This window comes from Mus pahari, chromosome 15 (assembly GCF_900095145.1).
Source record: "Mus pahari chromosome 15, PAHARI_EIJ_v1.1, whole genome shotgun sequence".
In the NCBI taxonomy this organism is placed as follows: domain Eukaryota; kingdom Metazoa; phylum Chordata; class Mammalia; order Rodentia; family Muridae; genus Mus; species Mus pahari.
The window spans coordinates 81,472,923-81,495,415 of NC_034604.1; the positions used below are offsets into that span (position 1 = coordinate 81,472,923).

At 37.2% G+C, this 22,493-nt stretch overlaps 1 protein-coding gene across 2 annotated transcripts in view; it reads left to right on the plus strand.

The window, feature by feature from the left end:
* Cd226 (CD226 molecule) overlaps nucleotides 1-2,703 on the plus strand; it is a 75,579-nt gene extending 72,876 nt beyond the window's left edge. Inside the window, exon 6 of one of the 2 annotated variants that reach the window (XM_021214881.1) lies at nucleotides 1,412-2,703. In XM_021214881.1, coding sequence (XP_021070540.1) covers nucleotides 1,412-1,525 — 114 coding nt within the window. In that variant the 3' untranslated portion in view covers nucleotides 1,526-2,703. The remainder of the gene's footprint in view (nucleotides 1-1,411) is intronic. The other variant, XM_021214880.1, reaches the window with a different exon arrangement.
* The last annotated feature ends 19,790 nt before the right edge of the window (nucleotides 2,704-22,493 follow it).

Consider the following 22,493-nt stretch of genomic DNA (forward strand, 5'->3'; position numbering starts at 1 on the left):
TGTATCTGGAGGATATCATCCTGAGTGAGGTAACCCAATCACAAAAGAACTCACTTGATATGCACTCACTGATAAGTGAATATTAGCCTAGAAACCTAGAATATCCAAGATACAATCTCCAAAACACAAGAAAAATCAAGAATAATGAAGACCAACATGTGGATACTTCATTCCTCCCTAAAACAGGGAATAAAATAGCCATGAAAGAAGTGGCAGAGACAAAGTTTGGAGCTAAGACGAAAGGATGGGCCATCCAGAGACTGCCGCACCTGGGGGTCCATCCCATAATCAGCCACCAAACGCAGACACTATTGCATATGCCAGCAAGATCTTGCTGAAAGGACACTGATATTGCTATCTCTGTGAGGCTATGCCAATGCCTGGCAAATATAGAAGTGGATGCCCACAGTCATCTATAGGATAGAACAGAGATCCCAATGGAGGAGCTAGAGAAATTACCCAAGGCACTGAAGGGATCTGAGACCCTATAGGTGAAACAACAATATGAACTAATCAGTACCCCCAGAGCTCGTGTCTCTAGGATATATAGTAGAAGATGGCCTTGTCAGCCATCGTTGGGAAGAGGTGCCCCTTGGTCTTGCAAACTTTATGTGCCCCTTACAGGGGAATGCCAGGGCCAAGAAGTGGGAGTGAGTAGGCAGGGGAGCAGGGTTGGGAGAGGCTATAGGGGACATTCGGGATAGCATTTGAAATGTAAATGAAGAAAATATGTAATAAAATAAGTTAAAAAAATTGAAGCCAAGATTTTGAAAATATATCAGTATAAAAATACATGACTATTTTGCTAGTTCTTGGAAAGCTGAGGTGGGGGAATTGTGAGGAAAATAGTAACAATTACATGGTTATAATTGTAGTCAGCATTACACATTACCAAAATCTGCATTATGTGTGCTTCCATAACACATTGTACAAACTTGGTAGTTTAAAACACCAGACATCTATTTTTTTCATGATCGAGCATTTAAACAAACAAACAAACAAACAAACAAAAGGAAACATGAGAAGGATATCTATTTCTTGGGTAAATCTGATCTTATACTTGCCTCCCAGTTTCTGGTAGATACTTGAAATTCTCCACAGCCATTGGGGAAATACGTTAGACTTTACATAGGTAGAGGACATCTTATTTTTGAAGAGGTAATCAGCATGAGACTGAACCTGATAATCTGCCTTAAGTTTACTTACCATCTATCCCATTCATGTAAATTAAGACTATAATTTCTAAAATGTGTTTTAGAAATAAGTTTTTTATAATAAGGTTAATGTTTTACCAAATTATCTGTAATGGAAATTTGACCTATATTACTGTACTTGGAGAGTTCTATAGAATACCTTCATTAGATGCTGAAATTCAGTGAGTCATTCAATGTTTTGCTATTTATTTTTGTAGGTAGCCGCCAACTGCAGAAGTCCTACTTCTCCCATCCAGTCTACAGATGATGAAAAAGAGGACATTTATGTAAACTATCCAACTTTCTCTCAAAGACCAAAACCAAGATTCTAAGCTGCTCTTTTGGCCTGAACACATTAGTGATGACTTATATGGCATGGAATTTTACCCATGCTTTCCTCACCACTAGGATCTACATTGATAAAAATTGATTGAATGTATTCCATCTCATATACAGAAGTACTTTATTACCTAGGAACATTCTTAATAGAAATTCATTAGAAAACCCAAATCTAATGTTCATGTGTTCAAGGAGCCTTTATGCATTATGTAACAGAACAGTCTAGAGAGGATTAAGGACCACATGGCTTTCTTGCTCTACTTGAAATTAATTGTGAGCATAAGCTTGTTTCTGGATTCTTGCTACAGTGTTGGTTCTACTTACATACTACCGGCCAAACTCTCATGCTGCTTCTCTCAGATGCTCCCATGATGGTTGCCAAGGACACTTGATATTAAGACTACTACTTAAACACAATAAGCAAAGTTCATTACTCACTTATTAGCAAGAAGGTAGCATTACCATAAAGGATTAGATGACCTAAGTTAGCTATAGGTTCAAGACCAGGGCTAAAGCATTTCTTGGAAATTCTGAGTATTGCTAAAAAGGAGGATGAAAGGGACCTATAAGTTGAGTTATTACTAAAAACTTTGACTGCAAACACATTACTTGTTAACCAGATAACAAGTGAATATGCTGTAGCATCAGCACAATTCAAAAGAGTAAAGGAATGGCTAGGAATGAGGTAGTTGTGTAATTATCTCTTCCTTTCTAGTTTCAAATAAATTCATCTCTAATTCTATAGCGAATTCTTGCCTCCAATTCAGGCCTGGTCTTCTATACAGTGAGATGGTCCAATAAGAAATAATTTTTTATTAATGTTTTTTTTCTATTTTTGAGAATTATTTTAAAATATAAACTTGTGAGTTAAAAATTTTTTGTAAAATTAGCACATGAAAAGAGATTGATGGTTTTTAAATAGTAGAACACAGTAATGTAGGAATCTGAGAGCAGAGAGTTTGTGAGGGGGTGAAGATATCACCAAATAGTGATATATGAGAGAAAATCTGTGCTTCAGAGTTTGATCAGGGCCATCTCTCCCAACTCTGCTGGAACTGAGAGAATGCACCTGATGTCTCCATTTTAGATAGAGAAAAAAAGGAATATTTATGAAACTAAATAAAACTATAGTTATCTCAAAACTATGGGTATCATTATGACATGGAATAGATTTAGTATCTAAAAGACCCATTTCCAATCTTCAAAAAATTCTAAATTATCATAATCTTTGAATCTTTGTTGAGAAAAGCTTCACTTAAGTTTTTGGTATGAAAATTGTGTTACAAACTTAAGTGAAACAAATCCAAATGCTAATGCTGTTACATATATTCTAAAATGTAACCCATAGTTTTAAGGTAATTAGTGGATATTTCATATTTTTAACCTTAGATGCCATGCATAATGAATCGGCCAATTATTTTGCCAACTATAGAAATTCAGACTGTAATAAATAAAAATGACTGTTTTCTCAGTTGTGCTTAAATAAGAATGGTTAATTAACTCAGACTATGACTGATTGCTTGAAGATTTCCATGTCTCAGTTTGTGAGCTGTTTCTCTAAATATGCCAGTGAACTCTAGCTGAAAGACAGGGGATCAGAAAATAGTCAACATTTGGAACCATCAGGGATCACATGGCTGCCTACGACAGTTTGCATGGTTAAACAACTTAGTATTGTTCATACAATAAACTACTTTTTAATATATGTTAAATACAGTCAAAATAATACTTTCTAGTATGTTTAGTAGTAATAATACTTTCTAGGATGCCAAGTTTGCAATTGCTAAGTTGGTGAGAGGGAATGCTTTTATAATTGCATCATAGGGAGATATAAATAGCTATCTGGTGGTCAGTGATTTATATGAAGAGTCACTGAAGTCGACCAAGAAAGCCTCCAGATCACTGTACACTTGTCTTTGTTTCAATGGCAATTCAAATAGTGTTTTGAAAATAAAATCACTCCTTCAAAATATATTTTCTCTGCCCACCCTTCCTTTCTGTATGTAATTTCTCACAGAATTTAGTATTCATCAGGGATACTTACTACAACTTCTGACCTCACCATGTCTCTGTTATGCTGCAGAGACCATGTTAACTGTCTCTCTAGATATTTTGATCAAGAAAGCACTTTAGTTGCAATATGTGTGTTCTACACAATTCACAAGATTTCTGGAATGTGACCCCTCCAAAAATTTTTGTGTTTATTGTTCTGATTGGCAACAGAGTGATCAAAACCGAACCAAAAATAAAAGCTGAATGTCAGAAATGAAGTATAATTTTATTTTCCATGTTTTATTTTATTTTTTAAATAGTTGGTGCTGCTTAGGAGGCCAGATGCTTTCTGGAGGTGCTTTACACAGATAATGGATACCAGTATATAGTGCAACATTAAGTAAAATATGCTTGGATTAATTGCTATTATCTTAATATTTTCATTAAGATAAACAATGAAAGAAAGTTAGGTCTGATTAGGAATAGAACAGTTTCTTACATGCTTACAATAACTATGTATATACTATTTTATTATCAGATTGATGTTGAATTTCATTTAAATGCATTTATGTTAATTTTAAAAATAGAATATAAATCTCTATTTTTCTCCCCATTTTTCTATTACTGTAAATTGAACTCAGGGATTTTAAATATCAGGCAAGTGTTATGCTCCTGAGCTACACTCCAGTTCAGAATATAATTTAAAGTTTAAATATTCAATGAATTGTCAAAATACTTTGCATTAAATATAAATTTTAAAAGATAAATTAAAATAAAAGCTAGAGGTTCATTTTTTATTTTAAACATGCAAGTTTTATTAATCTACATATAGAACTCTATTAAACAATATAATTATAATAATCTTTTAAATTAGGAAATCCAACATTATAGTTAGAGATCAGTTTGCATAGTTTAATTTTCTATGTTTAAATCACTAACATTGTTGTAAGATGCTGTTAGAAGATGCTTTATTTGAGGCAATGGATAATAATTGTCTGATTCTGATTTGTTGCTTATTGTCTCATAATTATGTTCTATGACTATTGTATTTAAAACAATGTTTCCAGTTTTATTTTCCATTTTCAGAGACTGAATTTGTAGGCATACAGCAGCTCTTATCCCTCAGTGTACTGTAATCTATTGTTTTCAATGAATAAAACATAGTTCTCAATGATGACTAGTTTCTTTTGCTATCAAAAAAGTGTAGGAAATGTAAATAGAAAAATCAACATGTAGACAGAAGCAAAGAACACAGAAACTTTGTACTTTACATCTTAAAGCAATAGTTTGTACATTTTATACATATATCTATTTTTAAGAGCTATGGAATAACAGCAGTCCTACGTTCTGCATTTCATTCCATCAAGGCAACAAATTCAGTTCTTTCTTATTACCTCATTCCACTCTTCTGCTGTCCCATCAATAGTCACACACTGGAGTTCAGGTACAAAGTTTCCACAGCAGACCCGAGTAAAAGCATGACTATTTTAGTTTGGGTTTCTATAGCTATGATGAATTACTATGACCGAAAGCAAGTTGGGAGAGGAAAGGGTTTATTTGGCTTATATTTCCATACCTGCAGTCAATCACTCTAGAAAGTCACGACAGGAAATCAAACAGAGTGAGAACCTGAAAACAAGAGCTGATACAGAGACCATAGAAGGGTGGTTCTTCTTGCTCAGCTTGCTTTCTTATAGAACCCAGGACCACTTGCCCAGGGATAACACTACCCTTGATGGCCTGGGCCCTCTCACATCACTAATTAAGAAAATGTTCTACAGACGTGCCTACATTCCATTCCTCTCTCTCATATTTTTCTTTATTTTTATTCACTTTCAATTATGATCACAGCTCCTTCATCTCTTCCCAATCTCACCCTTACAAATCCCTTCCTCCCCCATTGCCTCTTCCCCTCCCCCTCAGAGAAGGGGGAACCAACCCCCTTGGCTACCATCCCACGTTAGGACATCTATTTCTAGCCGGACGGACTAGGCATCTCCTCTCCTACTGAGGCCCAACCAGGCAGTCCAGGCATGGGGGAGGGGAATCCAATGGCAGGAATCAGAGAGCAAGACAGCCCCTCCCCATCCCCATGCCTTCTCTACTTGTTAGGGGACCCACATGAAGACCATGCTGCAAATTTTCTACAAATGTGTAGAGGACCTAGGTCCAGCTCCTGCATGCTCCCTTGGTGGCCCATGCTTTGTGAGCCCTCATGGTCCTAGGTTAGTTGACTCTACATCTCCTTGTAGTGTCCTTGACCCCTCTGACTTGCTCAGTTCTATCCTCTTCTCTTGCAGACAACTCCCTGAGCTCTGCCTGATGTTTGTCACCGGCCTTCATCTGCTACTGGATGAAGCCTCTAGGGAGACAGTTATGCTAAGTTCCTGTCTACAAGAAAAGCAGAGTATCATTAATAGTGTCAGGAGTTGGCTCTCTCACATGGGATAGGTCTCAATTGGGTTATTCATAGGTTGGCTGTTCACTCAGTCTCTGAATCATCTTTATCCCTGCACATCTTATAGGCAAGGCAAATTTTGGGTTGGGGGTTTTGTGGCTGGATTGATGGTCCCTCTTTCTTCTGGAAGTCCTGCCTGGGTACAGGAGGTGGCTATATCAGTTTCCATATTGCCCCCTGGTAGGAATCTCAGCTAAAGTTATTTCCATTGACTCTTTGTATCCTTCCTTCATCCCAGGCTTCCAGCCTGTCACCACAGATGCCCTTCCTACTCACAGCCCTCTCCCCACACCTGATTGCTATCTCCCTCCCTCTCCTTATCGATTCTTCTACCCAGTTTCCTCTCTCTGTCTACCTCCAATGACTATTTAGTTTCACCTTCTGAGTGAGATTTTCACATCCTCCCTTGGGCACTCCTTATTACTCAATTTCTATGTGTTTGTGGATTGTAGAATGGTTGTCCTGCATTTTATGGTTGATGCTCACTTATAAGTGAATATATACCATACATGTCTCTCTGGTTATGTGTTACCTCACTCAAGATGATATTCTCAAGCTTCATTCTTTTTCCTGTAAAATTCATCATGCCTTTAAAAAATAGTTGAATAGTTTTCCATTGTATAGATATACCACATTTTCTGTACCCATTCTTTGGTTGAGGGACATCTGTGTTGTTTCCAGATTCTGGCTATTAAAAATAAAGTTGCTATGAACATAGTGGAGCAAATGCTCCTGTGGTAGTGGAGAATCTTTTGGGTATATGCCCAGGAATGGTATAGCTGTGTCTTGAGGTAGAACTATTCCCAGTTTTCTGAGAAACTGTCAGATTAATCTCCAAAAGTGGTTGTACCTGTTTGCAATCACGCCAGCAATGGAGGAGTACTCCTCTTGCTCCACATCTTTGCCAGCATGTTCTGTCACTTGAGTTTTTAATCTTAGTCATTCTCACAAGTCTAAGATGGAATCTCAGGGTTGCTTTGATTTGCATTTTCTTGATGACTAGGGCCATTGAATATTTCTTTTTAAAAAAACTTTATTAAATTATTTTATTTATTTTCATTCCAATGCTTCTTGGCCATTTGAGAGTCCTCTCTGGATAGTTTCCTGTTCTGCTTTTTATCTCAATTTTTAATTGGGTTATTTGGTTTGTTGGTGTCTAATTTCTTGAGTTCTTTATAAATTTTGGATATAAATTTTGGTTGGTGAGGATTTTTCCCAATCTTTAGGCTGCCTATTGTTCTATTGACAATGTTTTTTGCCTTACAGGTGGTTTTTGGTTTCATGAGGTCCCCTTTATCACATGTTGATCTAACTGACTGAGCCACTGGTGTTCTGTTCAGGAAGTGGTTTCCTATGTCAATGAGATCAAGGTTATTCCCTTACTTTCTCTCCTGTTAGATTTAGTGTATCAGGTTTTATGTTGAGGTCTTTGATTCACTTGGACTTGATTTTGGGAAGGGATCTATTAGCCTTCTTTTGCATGTAGATATCCAGTTAGACCAACAGCATTAGTTGAATATGCTTTTGTTTTTTTCATTGTGTGGTTTTAGCTTCTTTGTCAAAATCAAGTGTCCAAAGGTATGTGGGTTTCTTTAAGGGTTTTGATTTAATTCCATGCAGTTTTTATTACTATTGCTATGTAGTACAGCCTGTGAGCAGCGATGGTGATAGCTTCAGCAGTTCTTTTATTGTACAGAATTGTTTTAGCTATCCTGTGGGGTTTTCTTTATTGTTGTTGTTGTTGTTATTGTTAATTTTTCATGATTCTGAGAATTGCCCTTTCAACGTCTGTAAGGAGTTGTTTTGGAATTTCGAAGGGAAATTGCATTGAATCTGTAGGTTGCTTTTGGTAAGATGGCCATTTTCACTGCTAAATCTACCAATCCAAGAGCATGGGAGATCTTTCAGTCTTCTAATATACACATAAACTTATTTCTTCAGAGACTTGATGTTCTTGCCATACAGGTCTTTCACCTGCTTGACTAAAGTTAGTCCAAAATATTTTATATTATTTGTGGCTATTGCGAATGAAGGGTGTTGTTTGTCTAATTTCTTTCTCTGTCCACTTATTGTTCATATGAATCTTAACAAGAAGGCCCAAGTGTGGATGTTTCAATCCCATTTAGAAGGGGGAACAAATAATCAAGGGAGGCAGAGGGAGGGAAGGACCTGAATGGGAGAGGGAAGGGGGAGAGGATCAGGTATCAGGTGAGACAGGAGAGAAGCCCAGATGGCCAGGAGAATGAATGGAAATATGTAAAAGTGTGAGGTAGGAGACAGGGGAACCACTAGAAAGTCCCAGACACCAGGGATATGAGAGGTTCCCAGTACTCAATGGGAATGACACAACAGAGAGAAGATGGAACCTGAAGAGACCACCTCCAGTAGACATGGTCCCCAGTTGCAGGGTGGGGCTTCCAACTCATGTCAAAAATTTTAACCCAGAATTGTTCCTGTCTAAAGGAAATGCAGGGACAAACATGGAGCAGAGACTGAAGTAAAGGCTACCCAAAGACTGCACCAACTTGGGATCCATTTTATGCACAGGTAGCAAACCCCTATACTATTGTTGATGTCATATTGTGCTTGCATGACTGTCCTCTGAGAGGCTCTACCAGAACCTGACTGAGACAGATACAGATACTTATGGATAACCATTGGACTAAGCCCGGGGACTCCTATGGAAGAATTAGAGTAAGGACTTGAGGAGCTGTCTTAGTCAGGGTTTCTATTCCTGCACAAACATCATGTCCAAGAAGCAAGTTGGGGAGGAAAGGGTTTATTCAGCTTACACTTCCACATTGCTGTTCATCACTGAAGGAAGTCAGGACTGGAACTCAAGCAGGTCAAGAAGCAGGAGCTGATGCAGAGGCCATGGAGGGATGTTCTTTACTGGCTTGCTTCCCCTGGCTTGCTCAACCTGCTTTCTTATAAACCCAAGACTACCAGCCCAGAGATGGCATCACACACAAGGGGACCTCCCTCCTTGATCACTAATTGAGAAAATGCCTTACAACTGGATCTTGTGGAGGCATTTCCCCAACTGAAACTCCTTTCTCTGTGATAACTCCAGCTTGTGTCAATTTGACACAAAACTACCCAATACAGGAGCTGAAGGGGATTGGAACCTCATAGTAAGAACAGTATCAACCAACTGAACTTCTCACAGCTCCCAGGGATTAAGCCTAACCAAAGAACATACATGGGGTAGTCCACTGCCACTGCTACATATGTAGCAGAGGACTGCCTGGCCTCAGTGGGAGGGGATGTATTTGGTCATGTGGTGGTTTGATATCCCAGAGAAAGGGGATGCTAGAGAGATGAGGTGGGAGTGGATGAGTGGGGGGAGCACCCTCTTAGAGGAGAAGTAGAGGGAAGATGGGGTAAGGGGCTCTTGGAGGGAGGACCAGGAAGGGGGACAACTTTGAAAGGTAAATAATAAAATAATTAATAAAGAGAAGACAGTGACTTTAGTGCAGCTTATTTGATCCACTTTTCATGTTAGCATATGAGAGTAGTCTGAAGCAAGTTTTAATCTTCTTTTATCTTTCTTACATTAAAAATGTAATGATTCAGTAGGCTCCAGAGAATTATATTAGTCTTCTAGGTTTTCTTTTTTAATACACTGATTTTTATGTATGCAATTGCCAAATAACAAAATTCATCATTAAAATATGATTTTGCAAATCTCTTTCATTATCCTTTCAAAAGCTAATAATAGCTAGCTCTTATAAAGTTTGGTAATTGACAAAAGTATATATTTTTATTATGTTGTATAATTTTAAAACCATTTCTTACATGCTTTTATTAGAGTTTTACAAAACTTCATGATTGGTCCAAAAGAAATAATATTATTGTAATTGAGAATTTAGTAGATACAGATGCAGATACAGTGTGTGATTGACTGTCAACTTGATTAAGATGAGAATATTGATTCCTGTAGGAGACAGATTTTTTTTTTAAATTTCTTATAAGAGTAATGTGAAATGTTTAACACTATTCTCTTTAGGTCATTTTAGTCATTGTGTTGATGGTCTGATTTAAAAGGTCTAGAAAGTTTCAGCTTTTCTATTATGTGCCCAGTGTCCCCTGACTGAATCCTCTGTTGACCAATTATAGCTTTACTTGCCAGTTCACGTTGGCTGCAAAACCATCCATGCAAATAGCTGTCCAATGACAATGGCTTCATGGGGATCTATTCCAAGCTTCCTTTCACATGTCTAAAAAGATACAAAGCTAATTCATTTACAAATTTTAAAAAGTCATCTGGCTTCCTATAAATTTCAGGAATAAATGATTAGATTCTGAAATTTAAAAATCAATTCTGTTTACCATAGCACTCAAACAAATGAAGAAATTACATCCAGCCAAACAGATGCAGCATTTCTCTGATTACATTGTTTTTTAAAAATCTTGGTCTTATTTATAAGTACAAATAATTTTCTTTCATATATTTTTGATATATTTTACAGAGAGAGTTGTGTGTGAATAATTTAGTTTTTAACTTTTAAACCTTTATTGCTTTTTCTTTTTTGCCTTAGTGAAACAGTCTTGAATTCCTAAAATCTAAGTTCTAAGATTATTTGATTTCTGCTTTGTTCCTGATCTTAGAGAGTATGTAGTCATTCAACACAAAGCCCAATGCTAACTATAACTGTTTGTAGAATTTTTTTTTATAATCTTGAGGACTTTTTCTTTTATTTGGATGCAATAAAAGATTTTTATAATTAGTGAATGTTGGATTTTGTCAAGTGTATTTTTGATGCATAATCATATGACCTTTTAAAATGTTAATGTGGAGTATTACATTTGTAATTATTTTAAATGTTAAAACAGCTTACATACCTGGAGTTAGTTATATTTGGGCATGATTTTAATTCTTTATCCACATTATTGGATTTAATTTATAATATTTAAATTCTAATATTAAAATATAGCACTTGAGGCTGGAGAGATGGCTCATCATTAAGAGCACTAGCTGTTCTTTCAAAGAACCCAGGTTCGATTCTCAGAACTCACGTGGTGGCTCACAATCATATTGTTTCAGGGAATCCATGAGCATGCATGTAGTACACAGACATTTATGTAAACAAAACATCCACATGTTAAAATATAGCACTTGAGAAATCTCTTCAGTATAATGAGGCATACGGAATACTTGCATTTCACTCTTTATGCTTTCAANTTTTTTTACTATTCACAATTACTATATTGCTGATACGTTTGTGCATTATTTTCTATTACGTTAGAATTTAATAAATAATAATATAATACAATGTGCTTTGAACAAATCAGTCATGAATCCATCCTCTTCTATTCCTCCCTGTTCTTTTCCCCACATTACCACNTTAGTTTATGTGCTCTTTATGTAAACCCACTGATATCTCTTAATATTGACTATGTGTGTCTGGGTGGAGGACCATCTTCTGAAGTGTTGATAGCCTCTAAGAACCTGAATCTTTGAAGAAAACTGGCTCTTCCTCTATCATCATGTATCAATTACTAATAGCTCCTCAACTAAGGGTGGGACTTCATGAGCCCATTACCCATCCATGCTGGGATTTTAGCAAGTTTGATCTTATATAGGTCATATTATCACAGCTACTGCAAGTTTATGTGTACAGGGCTCTGTCATGCATGCCAAATATTTTCCTTGTAAATATCCACTACTTTTCTGGCTTTCATAATGCTTTCTCCATCTCCTCCTTCATGGTCCCAGAGTATTGGGAAGAGAAATATACCATTTAGAGCTGAGTACTCCAAACTGACCAGCTGTAGGTCTCTGTATTAATTTACATTTACAGCAAAAAGAAGTTTCTTTGATGAGGGTTGACAGATACACTGCTTCATGAGTATAATGATAGAAACTTTGGGGGGAAGTTCATGCAGCAGAAGAATATTATTCATTCTCCTGGGGGACCTATGCTCTAGCCAGCCTTGAGTTTTCAGCCAGTTAATGGTACCAGGAATGTGCTTTACCTTGTGGAGCATGATTTAAATCCAATAAAAAACTATTTGGATTCATAGCTGGTTAACACTGTTGATTACTTCCTCTGAAAGTTGCATGCATAGCATCTTCTAGCACTATGAAAGCTAGCCAGCAGGGATGATGCTTTTGGGTTGGCACCAGTTTGATTTCTCCATGTACTGTGACAAGAGCCTATACGTCTTTTTCTTTTTAATTAAATATTTTCTTCATTTACATTTTAGATGGTATCCCAAAAGACCCCTATACCTTCCCTCTGCCTTGTTCCCCAATCCACCCACTCCCACTTCCTGGCCCTGGCATTCCCCTGTACTGGAGCATATAATCTTCACAAGACCAAGGGCTTCTCCTCCCAGTGATGGCTGACTAGGCCATATTTTGCTACATATGCAGCTAGAGACCGGAGCTCTGCGGCATGGGGGTACTGGTTAGTTTATATTGTTGTTCCTCCTATAGAGTTGCAGACCCCTTCAGCTCCTTGGATACTTTCTCTAGCTTCTCCATTGGGGGCCCTGTGTTCTATCCAATAGATGACTGTGAGCATCCACTTCTGTATTTGGCAGACACTGGCATAGCCTCAGAAGAGACAGCTATATCAGGGTCCTGTGAGCAAAATCTTGCTGGCATTTGCAATAGAGTCTGGGTATGGTAGCTGTTTATGGGATGAATACCTGGGTGGGGTAGTCTCTGGATGGTCCTTCCTTCCATCTCAGCTCCAAACTTTGTCTCTGCAACTCCTTCTATGGGTATTTTGTTCCCCATTCTAAGAAGGAATGAAGTATCCATACTTTGGTCTTCTTTCTTTTTGAGTTTCATGTGTTTTGCAAATTGCATTTTGGGTATTCTAAGTTTCTGGGATAATATCCACTTGTCAGTGTATGCATATCATGTGAGTTATTTTGTGATTGGGTTAGATTGCAAGCTGGTACAATCACTCTGGAAATCAGTCTGGTGGTTCCTCAGAAAATTCGACATAGTACTACTGAAAGATCCAGCAATTCCTATCTTAAACATCTACCCAAAAGATGTTCCAACTTGTAATAAGGACACATGCTCCACTATGTTCATACCAGCCTTATTTATAACAGCCAGAAGCTGGAAAGAACCACGATGTCCCTCAACAGAGGAATGGATACAGAAAATGTGGTACATTTACACAATGGAGTACCATTGTGTGGAGTATATATAATATGTATATATGTGTATGTATGTATTTGAAGAAGATTCTGTGGTAGGTTGGCACATGGAATTCCAAAGGAGGTTGCTTTTCTTCCCTCTACTCTTTCCTCTAGCTTCTCTTCATGTCATCCTCCTCACTTAACCTTTCCAGTTCCATTTCTCCCCTCCCCTCTTTATACTGCTTGAGTCTGTCATTCTTCCTGCTGACATTAGGTTCCTCGTTCTATGGTTACTCCAATTTAAACACACATATCTAAACCTCCAAAGCTACTAACCACATATAAAATGGATAATGTGGTGTTTGTCTTCCTGGGTCTGAATTACTTAATTAAGAATAATTATTTCCAGTTCTATGTATCTTTGAGATTATATAATTTTCTTTAGAGCTGAATAATATTTCACTGTGCGTATACATATTTTCATAATCCATTCAGATATCTAGGGTGTTTCCATTTTCTGACAGTTGTGAATTAGGCAGGCTGAACATGGATGAGTCAGGATATTAGTAAAAATATATAGAATGTCCTTTGGGAATATACTGTGGAATGGTACAGACAGATCCTGTGGTAGATATATATTTAGATTCATACCATGGCAGCACTAGTTGACACATCCACAAACAATGGGTAAGTTTTCTCCTTTCAGCAATTTCATGGCGTTATTTGTTATTACTTGTTTTGTTGTTGCTCTTTTAAGTCTTATCAATTCTAACTTGGAGAATTTGAAATCCCTAAGAATTTCTAATTTACATTTCCCCGAAGGCTAAATCCTCCCATTTGCTTCTATGAAGTTGTTCCTCCACTTACCCATTCATTCCTCCATCACTGCCCAAGCATCATCCTACGCTGGGGCATTGAGCCTCCACAGGACGAAGGTTCATCCTTCCCATTGATGCCAGATAAGGCCATCCTCTGCTACAATTGTAGTTGAAACCATGATTCCCTCCATGTGTACTCTTTGGTGGTTTAGTCTCTGGGAGCTCTGGGGTCCAGTTAATTGATACTGTTGTTCTTCCTATGGGGTCACTTCAAGTTTTAATTGAGTTGATTCAGTTTCTTCATGGTTTCCTCCCTCTCTTTCTTTGAGTCTTTTGTGTTTCCCGGACACCTACTCTGTCAGATGTATAACTAGTGAAGATGTTTCCTTCTTGTAAGCTGCACAGAAGCCTTCTAGTTTCCCAGACTCTCTTATATCAATTATTGGTCTTTACTCCTTGTCTCACTTTCAGAAATTTCTTCCTATGCCTGTCATTGAAGTATTTCCCATACTTTCTCTTTAGACATCTTCAAAGTATTAGACCTTTGTTGAAGTGCTTGATCCATTTGTATTTGACTTTGAGGAGGGTAGGGAAAGGATCTAGTTTCATCTTTCAACATGAAGCTACATAGTTTGAGCAACAATCCATGTTGAAGATGATATCTTTTCTCCAATGCTTGTGATTGGCTTTTTAGCAAAAACAAAACAAACCACAAAAAAACAAAATAAAACCAAAAAACTACCATTACCACCCACCACACCATCATCATCAACACAAATAACACCAGAAACCAAAACAAAACAGGTGGCTCTAGGAGTGCTGTGTTTATATGCAGTTACTCAGTTCTATTTCAATAATCAATGTATCAGTTTTATGATGGTACCGTGCTGTTTGTATTATTTTTCCTCTGTAGTACAACTCGAAGTCTTGGATAGTGATACCTTTACCAGTCTTTGGAGGTTATTTTTCTCAATTTCTGCAAAGAACTGTGTTGGAATTTTGATGAGGATTGCATTGAATCTGTGGATTGCTTTTGATGAAATGGCCATTTACACAATATTAATCCTACCAACCCATGAACACAGTAATACTTTCTATCTTTTGGAATCTTCTTCAGTTTCTTTGGAGCTGTAATGTTTTAACTGTACAAGTCTCACACTCTTTGATTTTATTTATTCCAAGATCGATTTGTCTGTTTCTTTGTCTGTCTGTCTGGAGGCCATTGAGTAGGAGAACATTTTCTGGATTTCATTTTTAGTAAGTTTATCATTAGTACATAAGGAAGACAACTAAATTTTGTACCTTACTACTTTGCTGAATGTGTTTATCAGCTTTAGGTGTTTTCTGGTGGAGTGTTTTGAGGTTTGCCTGTATAGTATCTTATCATTTACAAGAATGCTTTAACTTCTTCCTCTCTAATTTGTTGTTTCTTTTGTTCTAGCTAAGACTTCAAGTACTATATTAAGTGGAATGGAGACAGTGGACATCTTTGCCTAATTCTTGATTTTAGTGGAAGTGCTCTGAGATTTTTTTTTCCACTTAACATGATGATACTGTAGATCTGTTTTATATTGATTTTATCATGTTAAGACATGTCCCTTTATCCTAGACCCACCAGGACTCCCTTTATAAATTCAATACTTATTAAATATTTTAAACCTTTTCCTATTGTGTTCCAGTTCAGACTGAGAATTCAATTCTACTATATTGAACATAATTATGCGCATAGTTTTATTCTTTTGAATGTGCTCCTACATGGTTCAGAATATGGCCTATGTTAAAAAATGTTTCATTTGCTCTGGGTACACTGTGCATTAGGCTGTTAGATGTGGCATTTTATAAGTCTTCACAGGTTAGTACTGATGGGTAGTGCTACACAAGTCATCTGTACCCTTTTTGATCTCCCATGCCCTTAGTGACAGAGATCTTGAAGTCTTCATCTGTCAAGTGAGTTTGTCTAAATTCTCTTGTGATTTTATCAGTTTTGCATGAAACACTCTGGTTGTCTGCAGTGTACTGTACTTTTAGGAATGCTGAGGTTTGTCAAAAAAATAGAAAACTCTCATATTAAATATTCCTTTCATCTCTGGCAATCTTCCTGGTTCAAGTTGGCCTCTTTTGGAATTAGCACAAACATTTCAGCTTGGTTTTGACTTATGTTGCCATTCCATGTTTTTCCATGGTTCTTGAAATTGAAGTTGGTGCATTTGTGTTTAAAGAGAGTTTGTTATAGCAATACATAATTAACACTTTTAAAACACAGTGAAACAATCTTTGTTTTATTAATGGCATTTTTAACCACTGAAGAGAAAGTGATTTACTTATGTAAGTGTATTAATATATGCTCATAACTATTTTCTACTATTGTATTTGAGTGTTCTTTGATTCTTTAAAATCTTATCCTTACCCCTTCGTTTAATTCTATTGTATCTACTGATGATTATCAAGGTTCCTTCTTTTCATTATTACCCCTTTTTCTTTTTTCTATCCCCCCTTTATTCTCTTTTTCTTCTTCCTTTACTTTGTCTAGCTCTGTTTTCTTTTGGTCTCTCTGAACTCCTTTCTGTGTCTCTCCTTCCTTCCATCTTCCTCAACCTCTCTCTTTATAGAATTTAAATGTTATAAGAACTCAATGATTCTCTATTAGTGGCTTTTCATAATTTTAGAAAATTCCTAGATGCTTTTATTTCAAAGATTCTTTTTCTTTATTCTCTCTTCTTTGGAGCAGCAGATTATGTTTGTTTCATAGGGTGAGATTATTTCACTGTTCTTGATATTTTTGGTTTTTTTTTTCCTGCTTAGGTTTATTATGGGAACTTTAAAATATTTTTGTTTTTATTTATTCACATTCCAAATGCCCCCCTTCCTGGTCTCCTGTCCAAGAGTTCTTCATCCCATCCCCCTGCTCTTTGCCTCTGAGAGTGTGCTCTCCCCTACCCCCAGAACCCCATCATCCACCCACCTCACCCATGGCCCCTCACCCCCTTCCCTGGGGCATCATGTCTTTACAGGATTAGGCACATCCTCTCCCACTGAGGCCACACAAAGCTGTCCTCTGCTACATATGTGCCGGTGGCCACAGACCAGTCCATGTGTGCTCTTTGGTTGGTAGCTTAGTCTCTAGGAGGTCCCAGAGGGTCTAAATTAGTTGACACTGTTGTTCTTCCTATGTGTTTGCCATCAACCTTCAGTTCCTTCAACCCTTCCCCTAACTCTTCCATAGGGGTCCTCAACCTTAGTCCCTGGATGGCTGTGAGGATCTGCGTCTTCCTCAGTCAGCTGCTGGTAGAGCTTCTCAGAGGACAGCCATGTTAGGTTCCTGTCTGCAAATACAACATAGCATCAGTAATAGTGTCAGGGGTTGGTGCCTGCCCATCAGATGGATCTCAGGTTGGGCTGGTCACTGGATGGCCTTTCTTTCAATCTCTTGTTTCATTTTTGTCCCTGAAATTCTTTTAGACAGGAATAAATCTGGCTCAAAAATTTTGAAGGTAGATTGATGATCCCATCTTTCCACTGGAGGCCCTGTCTATGTACTGGATATAGTCTCTTCAGGTTCCATCTCCCCACTATTGGGCATTTTGGCTAAGGTCATCCCTATTCAGTACTGGGAGCCTCTCACATCCCAGGTCACTGGGACTTTCTAGAGGTTCCCCCTACTTCCCAGTCCCCATAGCTCCTATTCCATTCATTCTCCTGGCCCTTTGGGCTTCTCTCCTGTCTCCCTCCATAGTTTTGGGAACTTTATGTGCATGACTAACATTCACATTCACCCTTTGTTCAGTTGTGTCAAGTTTTGAAGATCCCATAAAATGCAGTCTTCACTTCTGTAAAACTGATTCTTTGTTGTTGTTGTTAGCAGGTTACTGAATTGTAGATTAATCCCAAATATAACTAGGGATTGGATTATGTTTGAAGTCTGTTGTAGTTGTGGGTGCTAAATATATTTGAATTGTTTACTTCCTTGGAATTTTATTGTTGCTGCTAAATTTGATTTTCTTTCCTTATTGACTTTAGGCTTTTGTTGTCATTTCTCCTCCTTAGAGAGACTTCCCTGATTGGGAGTTCTCTCTTGCAACTACAATTTAGTTATTTTTAAGACTTCTTTATATATTGGTAAGGTGTAGGCAAAGGGAAGTGTTCTATGATTTTATACTTCATCATTAGGCTTTTAGTGGGCCTGTGTAGAAAGTTTTCAAGGTCCTCAGTGGTATAACACATTACTGCCTGGCTACCTCCACCATGCTTTCTCCAACTACCATGCCTGCAGCATTTCTAGATGCTTTCCTCCAGAGTCTGACACCTAGCTTCAGAATACAGGATCTGGAGATCTGAATGCAAGATCTGCGGAGTGTCTCATTAAGTTGTTTCCTGACCATATGCCTGTGCTACCTAGAAGGCTTTCCTCTTACTTTCAACTGGGTGTCCTTTTTAGCCATTGATGGAGCTATGAAGGGATTGTTTCCAGAGACTCATGAAGAGAACCTGATCCTTTTGACTCTGGCTCCTTAGTGCTTGAATTACACTAGTCTACATGCTTGACTAGTCTGTGCAGTAGTGAGGATCAAACTCAGGCATTTGCCCACAATAAGAAAATACTCAATTGATGGAAATTCCTAGGACTGTTTCTTACTTGTATGCTAGGCAAGTTCTCTTCCACTGAGCTGTGTTCACTTCTTGCCTTGTTACAGCTTAATAATGGTTCAACTGGGAAGACCTGATTCTAGCATTTGCTTATCTGACTTTGTTTATTCTATGCTGCACTTTACCTCATTTCAGTGAATGGCATAGCATGTAGTGTAATATAATAAACTCAACATATACTTTTTAAAGAATAACTATAAAATTATGAGAAAATAACTATAGAATATGAAAGAAAATCTGAAGGTCAATTTAAATAATACCTTTCAGGTTTCCTGATTATGCCTAAGTAATCTTTAAGATTCATAAAACTTTCCAAATCCAAAAGAAGCAAAAGGTTACAGGAATATTTTGTGTCAATGTACACAAAGGTCATATGCCAAGTCTAGCCACTTTGCTAATACTGGAGCAGATGAACTGTCACTCATACTTATTCATCACTGAATCAGTCTGAGACATCAAATTTTGAGAGTTCTTTTTGTTTAAACTGTCAAAATGAAAAAGCATTTAAATGTCAGAAAATGGTTTTCAACATTAGTTTTGCTTTGTTGTAAAAAACTTTAAAGTTACAAAAATGTAAACAAAAAATAGAAGACTTTAAGGTGAAAAGAGGCAAAAAAGGCTTGATCAATAATTTTGTGTGCATGCGCGTGCGCGTGCGCACGCGCGCACACACACAAACACACACACACACTCACTAGTTTTTTTAAGAAGCCGAAAAAACGTAGAGGACTTTTGTGGCCCCTGTGAATTGTTTGTAAACAGAACTCTCTTTTTATGTGTATGTAAATAATTTTAACTTAAGATATGAACATAAGAGCCGGGTGTGGTGGCACACGCCTTTAATCCCAGCACTCTGGAGGCAGAGGCAGGCGGATTTCTGAGTTCAAGACCAGCCTGGTCTACAAAGTGAGTTCCAGGACAGCCAGAGCTATACAGAGAAACCCTGTCTCGAAAAACAAAAACAATAACAACAACAACAAAAAAGAGATATGAACACAAGTCTGTAGACTTGACAGAGATTTTTTCACTGTATATGACCATGCCTAAGTTTATTGCAGAAACTTAATAAACGAGCTGCTGAATAATTATTTTTAATGTTGTAACCTACATAGCAGAAACAACATTCAAATAGACAAAGTTCTTTAATTTTCCATCACATATTACTCTGTTTTTCAGGTTAAGAGAAAGCATTATTAGTAATCGCAGAGTAATAATCACATATCATGAGGGAAAATGTTGTCTAGGGATACAAACAGATAAGAATGATCTTTTGTGTACTACTCAATAGCAATGACCTGAACTATCTAAGACTGTGTAGTGTGTTGGTGTACTAGAAATTATACTGTATTTCTTATAATTCCTGCTTCACTCATAAACACAGAAAACAGCATAAAGTACAATTCTATGGCTATGACATCTCTAGGACTTTTGATATTTCCCCTAGAGAGTTAAGAAAGACAGTGTCACATGAAGGATGGAGTTATATTTGGTTTACAAATGAACTGAACATTCCATATTGTATGCAATGCAATAATAATTTTACCTGAATTTTAAAGCTACCAAAACCAGTTTAATATCTGGACATATCAAAAATAGCAATGGACATTCTTTTGCATTCAACATTATTCATCTAGTTTTCACATTCTAAACATATACAAATCTTCTGCTGTTACATTTCCCGGAAAATCCTCTTAAAGGACCATGAGATTTTGAATTTAAAATATCATCTCCTTCCAATGTTGAAGGAAGTAGGTCAGATATGAGAAGTACAGCTAAGGAAGAAAGCTGAATAGAACCCTCCGAATGAATTCAATGTAATATTGTTTTTTTTTTCCATTACAGCATGAAATTGAGGTGATTTCCTTAGAGTGAGTGAAATAGGCTATTTCTAGGTAATGGCCTTAATATACTATACTTAACCTTGTGACATGTAATTAGATTTGTTAAAAAGAACTACAAAGCTCAGAAGCAGCAGTGTACCCACAAATAACACTTAATATATATTGCAACAAAGAAGGAATGTGTAAAGCCAACTGTACTCCAGGGACACCCAGTGAGTTAGACCAGAGTAAGCTACCTGCCTCCTGATTGCTAGGTGATGTGCTCTGGAAAAGTGGCATCACATTGTGCTTTTCAAGTCCAGCTGTGAGAAGATTCAATTAAGACTTTATTTTATTTATTTATTTTCAAAATTATTTTATTTATTTACATTTCAGCCATTTTTCCCCTCCCGGTCCCTCTTCCCACATTCCTCATCACATGCATTCATCCTCCCTCTTGCCTCCAAGAGAGTGCTCCACCCTCATCCCTCTCACCTCTTATCCTCCTTCCCTGGGGCCTCAAGTCTCTCCAGGATTAGGCACATCTTCTCCCACTGAGGCCAGACCAGGCAGTTCTCTGCTATATGTACCAGGGGCCTAGGACCAGCCACTGTATGCCTAGTTGGTGGTTCAGAATCTCGAGCTCCCAGGGGATGGGGTTAGTTGAGACTGCTGGTCTTCCTTAGGGGTCACCCTCTCCTTTAGCTTTTTCAATCCTTCCCCTAATTCAACCATAGGAGTACTTGATGTCAGTTCAATGGTTGGGTGTAAACATTCGTGTTTGAACATCAATGCCCCAAATTCAAAGGTACCCATTTTGTAAAATAAAATTTACTATAGCTCAATTGCTACTTTTTAATTTGAAATTTGAAACAACTGTTTTCCCAATTCATTACCTTAAAACTAGAGTTTACATGTATTCAGAGGAATTTTGAATATATAGTGTAGGTCTCTGTAATTGACACATATATAGAGAGTGATGATGATGATGGAGAGTCTTCATGAGCACATTTACGATTTTGTCAGAGTAAAAGTTGAAGATCTAAAACTAGAAATAAAATACAATTCCAATAGTGAGAGATGATTTTGTGTTAATACTTAATTTTGTTTCCTGACAAATATCTGTGACTGAAAAAAGCAATGTTTTGTGAAAGAGAGGAAGCAGAGGAAAAGCAAGTAAAAGAAGATAAAAGGAAGGAACTGAAAAAGGAGGAGGGAAGAAGAAAGGAAGGAGCAGAAAGGCGGAGGATTTAGAGGAAGAAGAGCATAGTTAGGACAGGGAAGAGGAGGAAAAGGAAGAGGAAAAGAAGGAGGAGGAGGAAAAATGGGCAAAGGGAGATAAATACATTTAGAGATGGCTTTTAGGAAGTTGACTTTTAGTAATCTGCTCATGATAATATTTCTGGCTTTTCTTTATTCTCTTATTTCTAGCCATTTTGTGATCTAAGTACCACTTTGTCATCAGAGCTGATCCCTAATATTGGCACACACCAAAGGAATTAAAACTAGGAAAGAACAAAGATCAGAAGATATTGCATGTCCTTTATTTGTGTTTTGGAGGTAGCAAGAACTCACTAAGCATTTAGTGATTGACTAGACTTAGAGATCATATTCAGTATCAATCAACAGCCAGATAGCCTAAAATGCCTAAATAGTAGAACAATTCACATTTCCATGAATGTTAAATATTCTAGCCAGTTCTTGCTCAAACATTAATTTTAATACGTCACCATATGGATACCAAAATCAGAATAATTTGTCTAACATTTTTGAGTAACTTGGAAACAGAGATAGCTGGTTTGTTTGTAAGTTACAAAAATAGCAGAGTAATTGCTTTGGGGCTGTGCCCTGTGGCATATATTTATTAAATATTGTCTTTGATGTCAGCCCTATGCTTATATAAACCATTACATTATTCATAAATATTCTTTTCCCAGCAAAAAATTCTGCATGATTTTAATTGTGACAAAAGGGAAAGAAACACCACAAATTCACATCATTAATTTCTTATGAAAATGGCTCAAATTGATATTCAGAATATTCTATTTTCTTTCTTTCTTTCTTTCTTTCTTTCTTTCTTTCTTTCTTTCTTTCTTTCTTTCTTTCTCTCTCTCTCTCTCTCTCT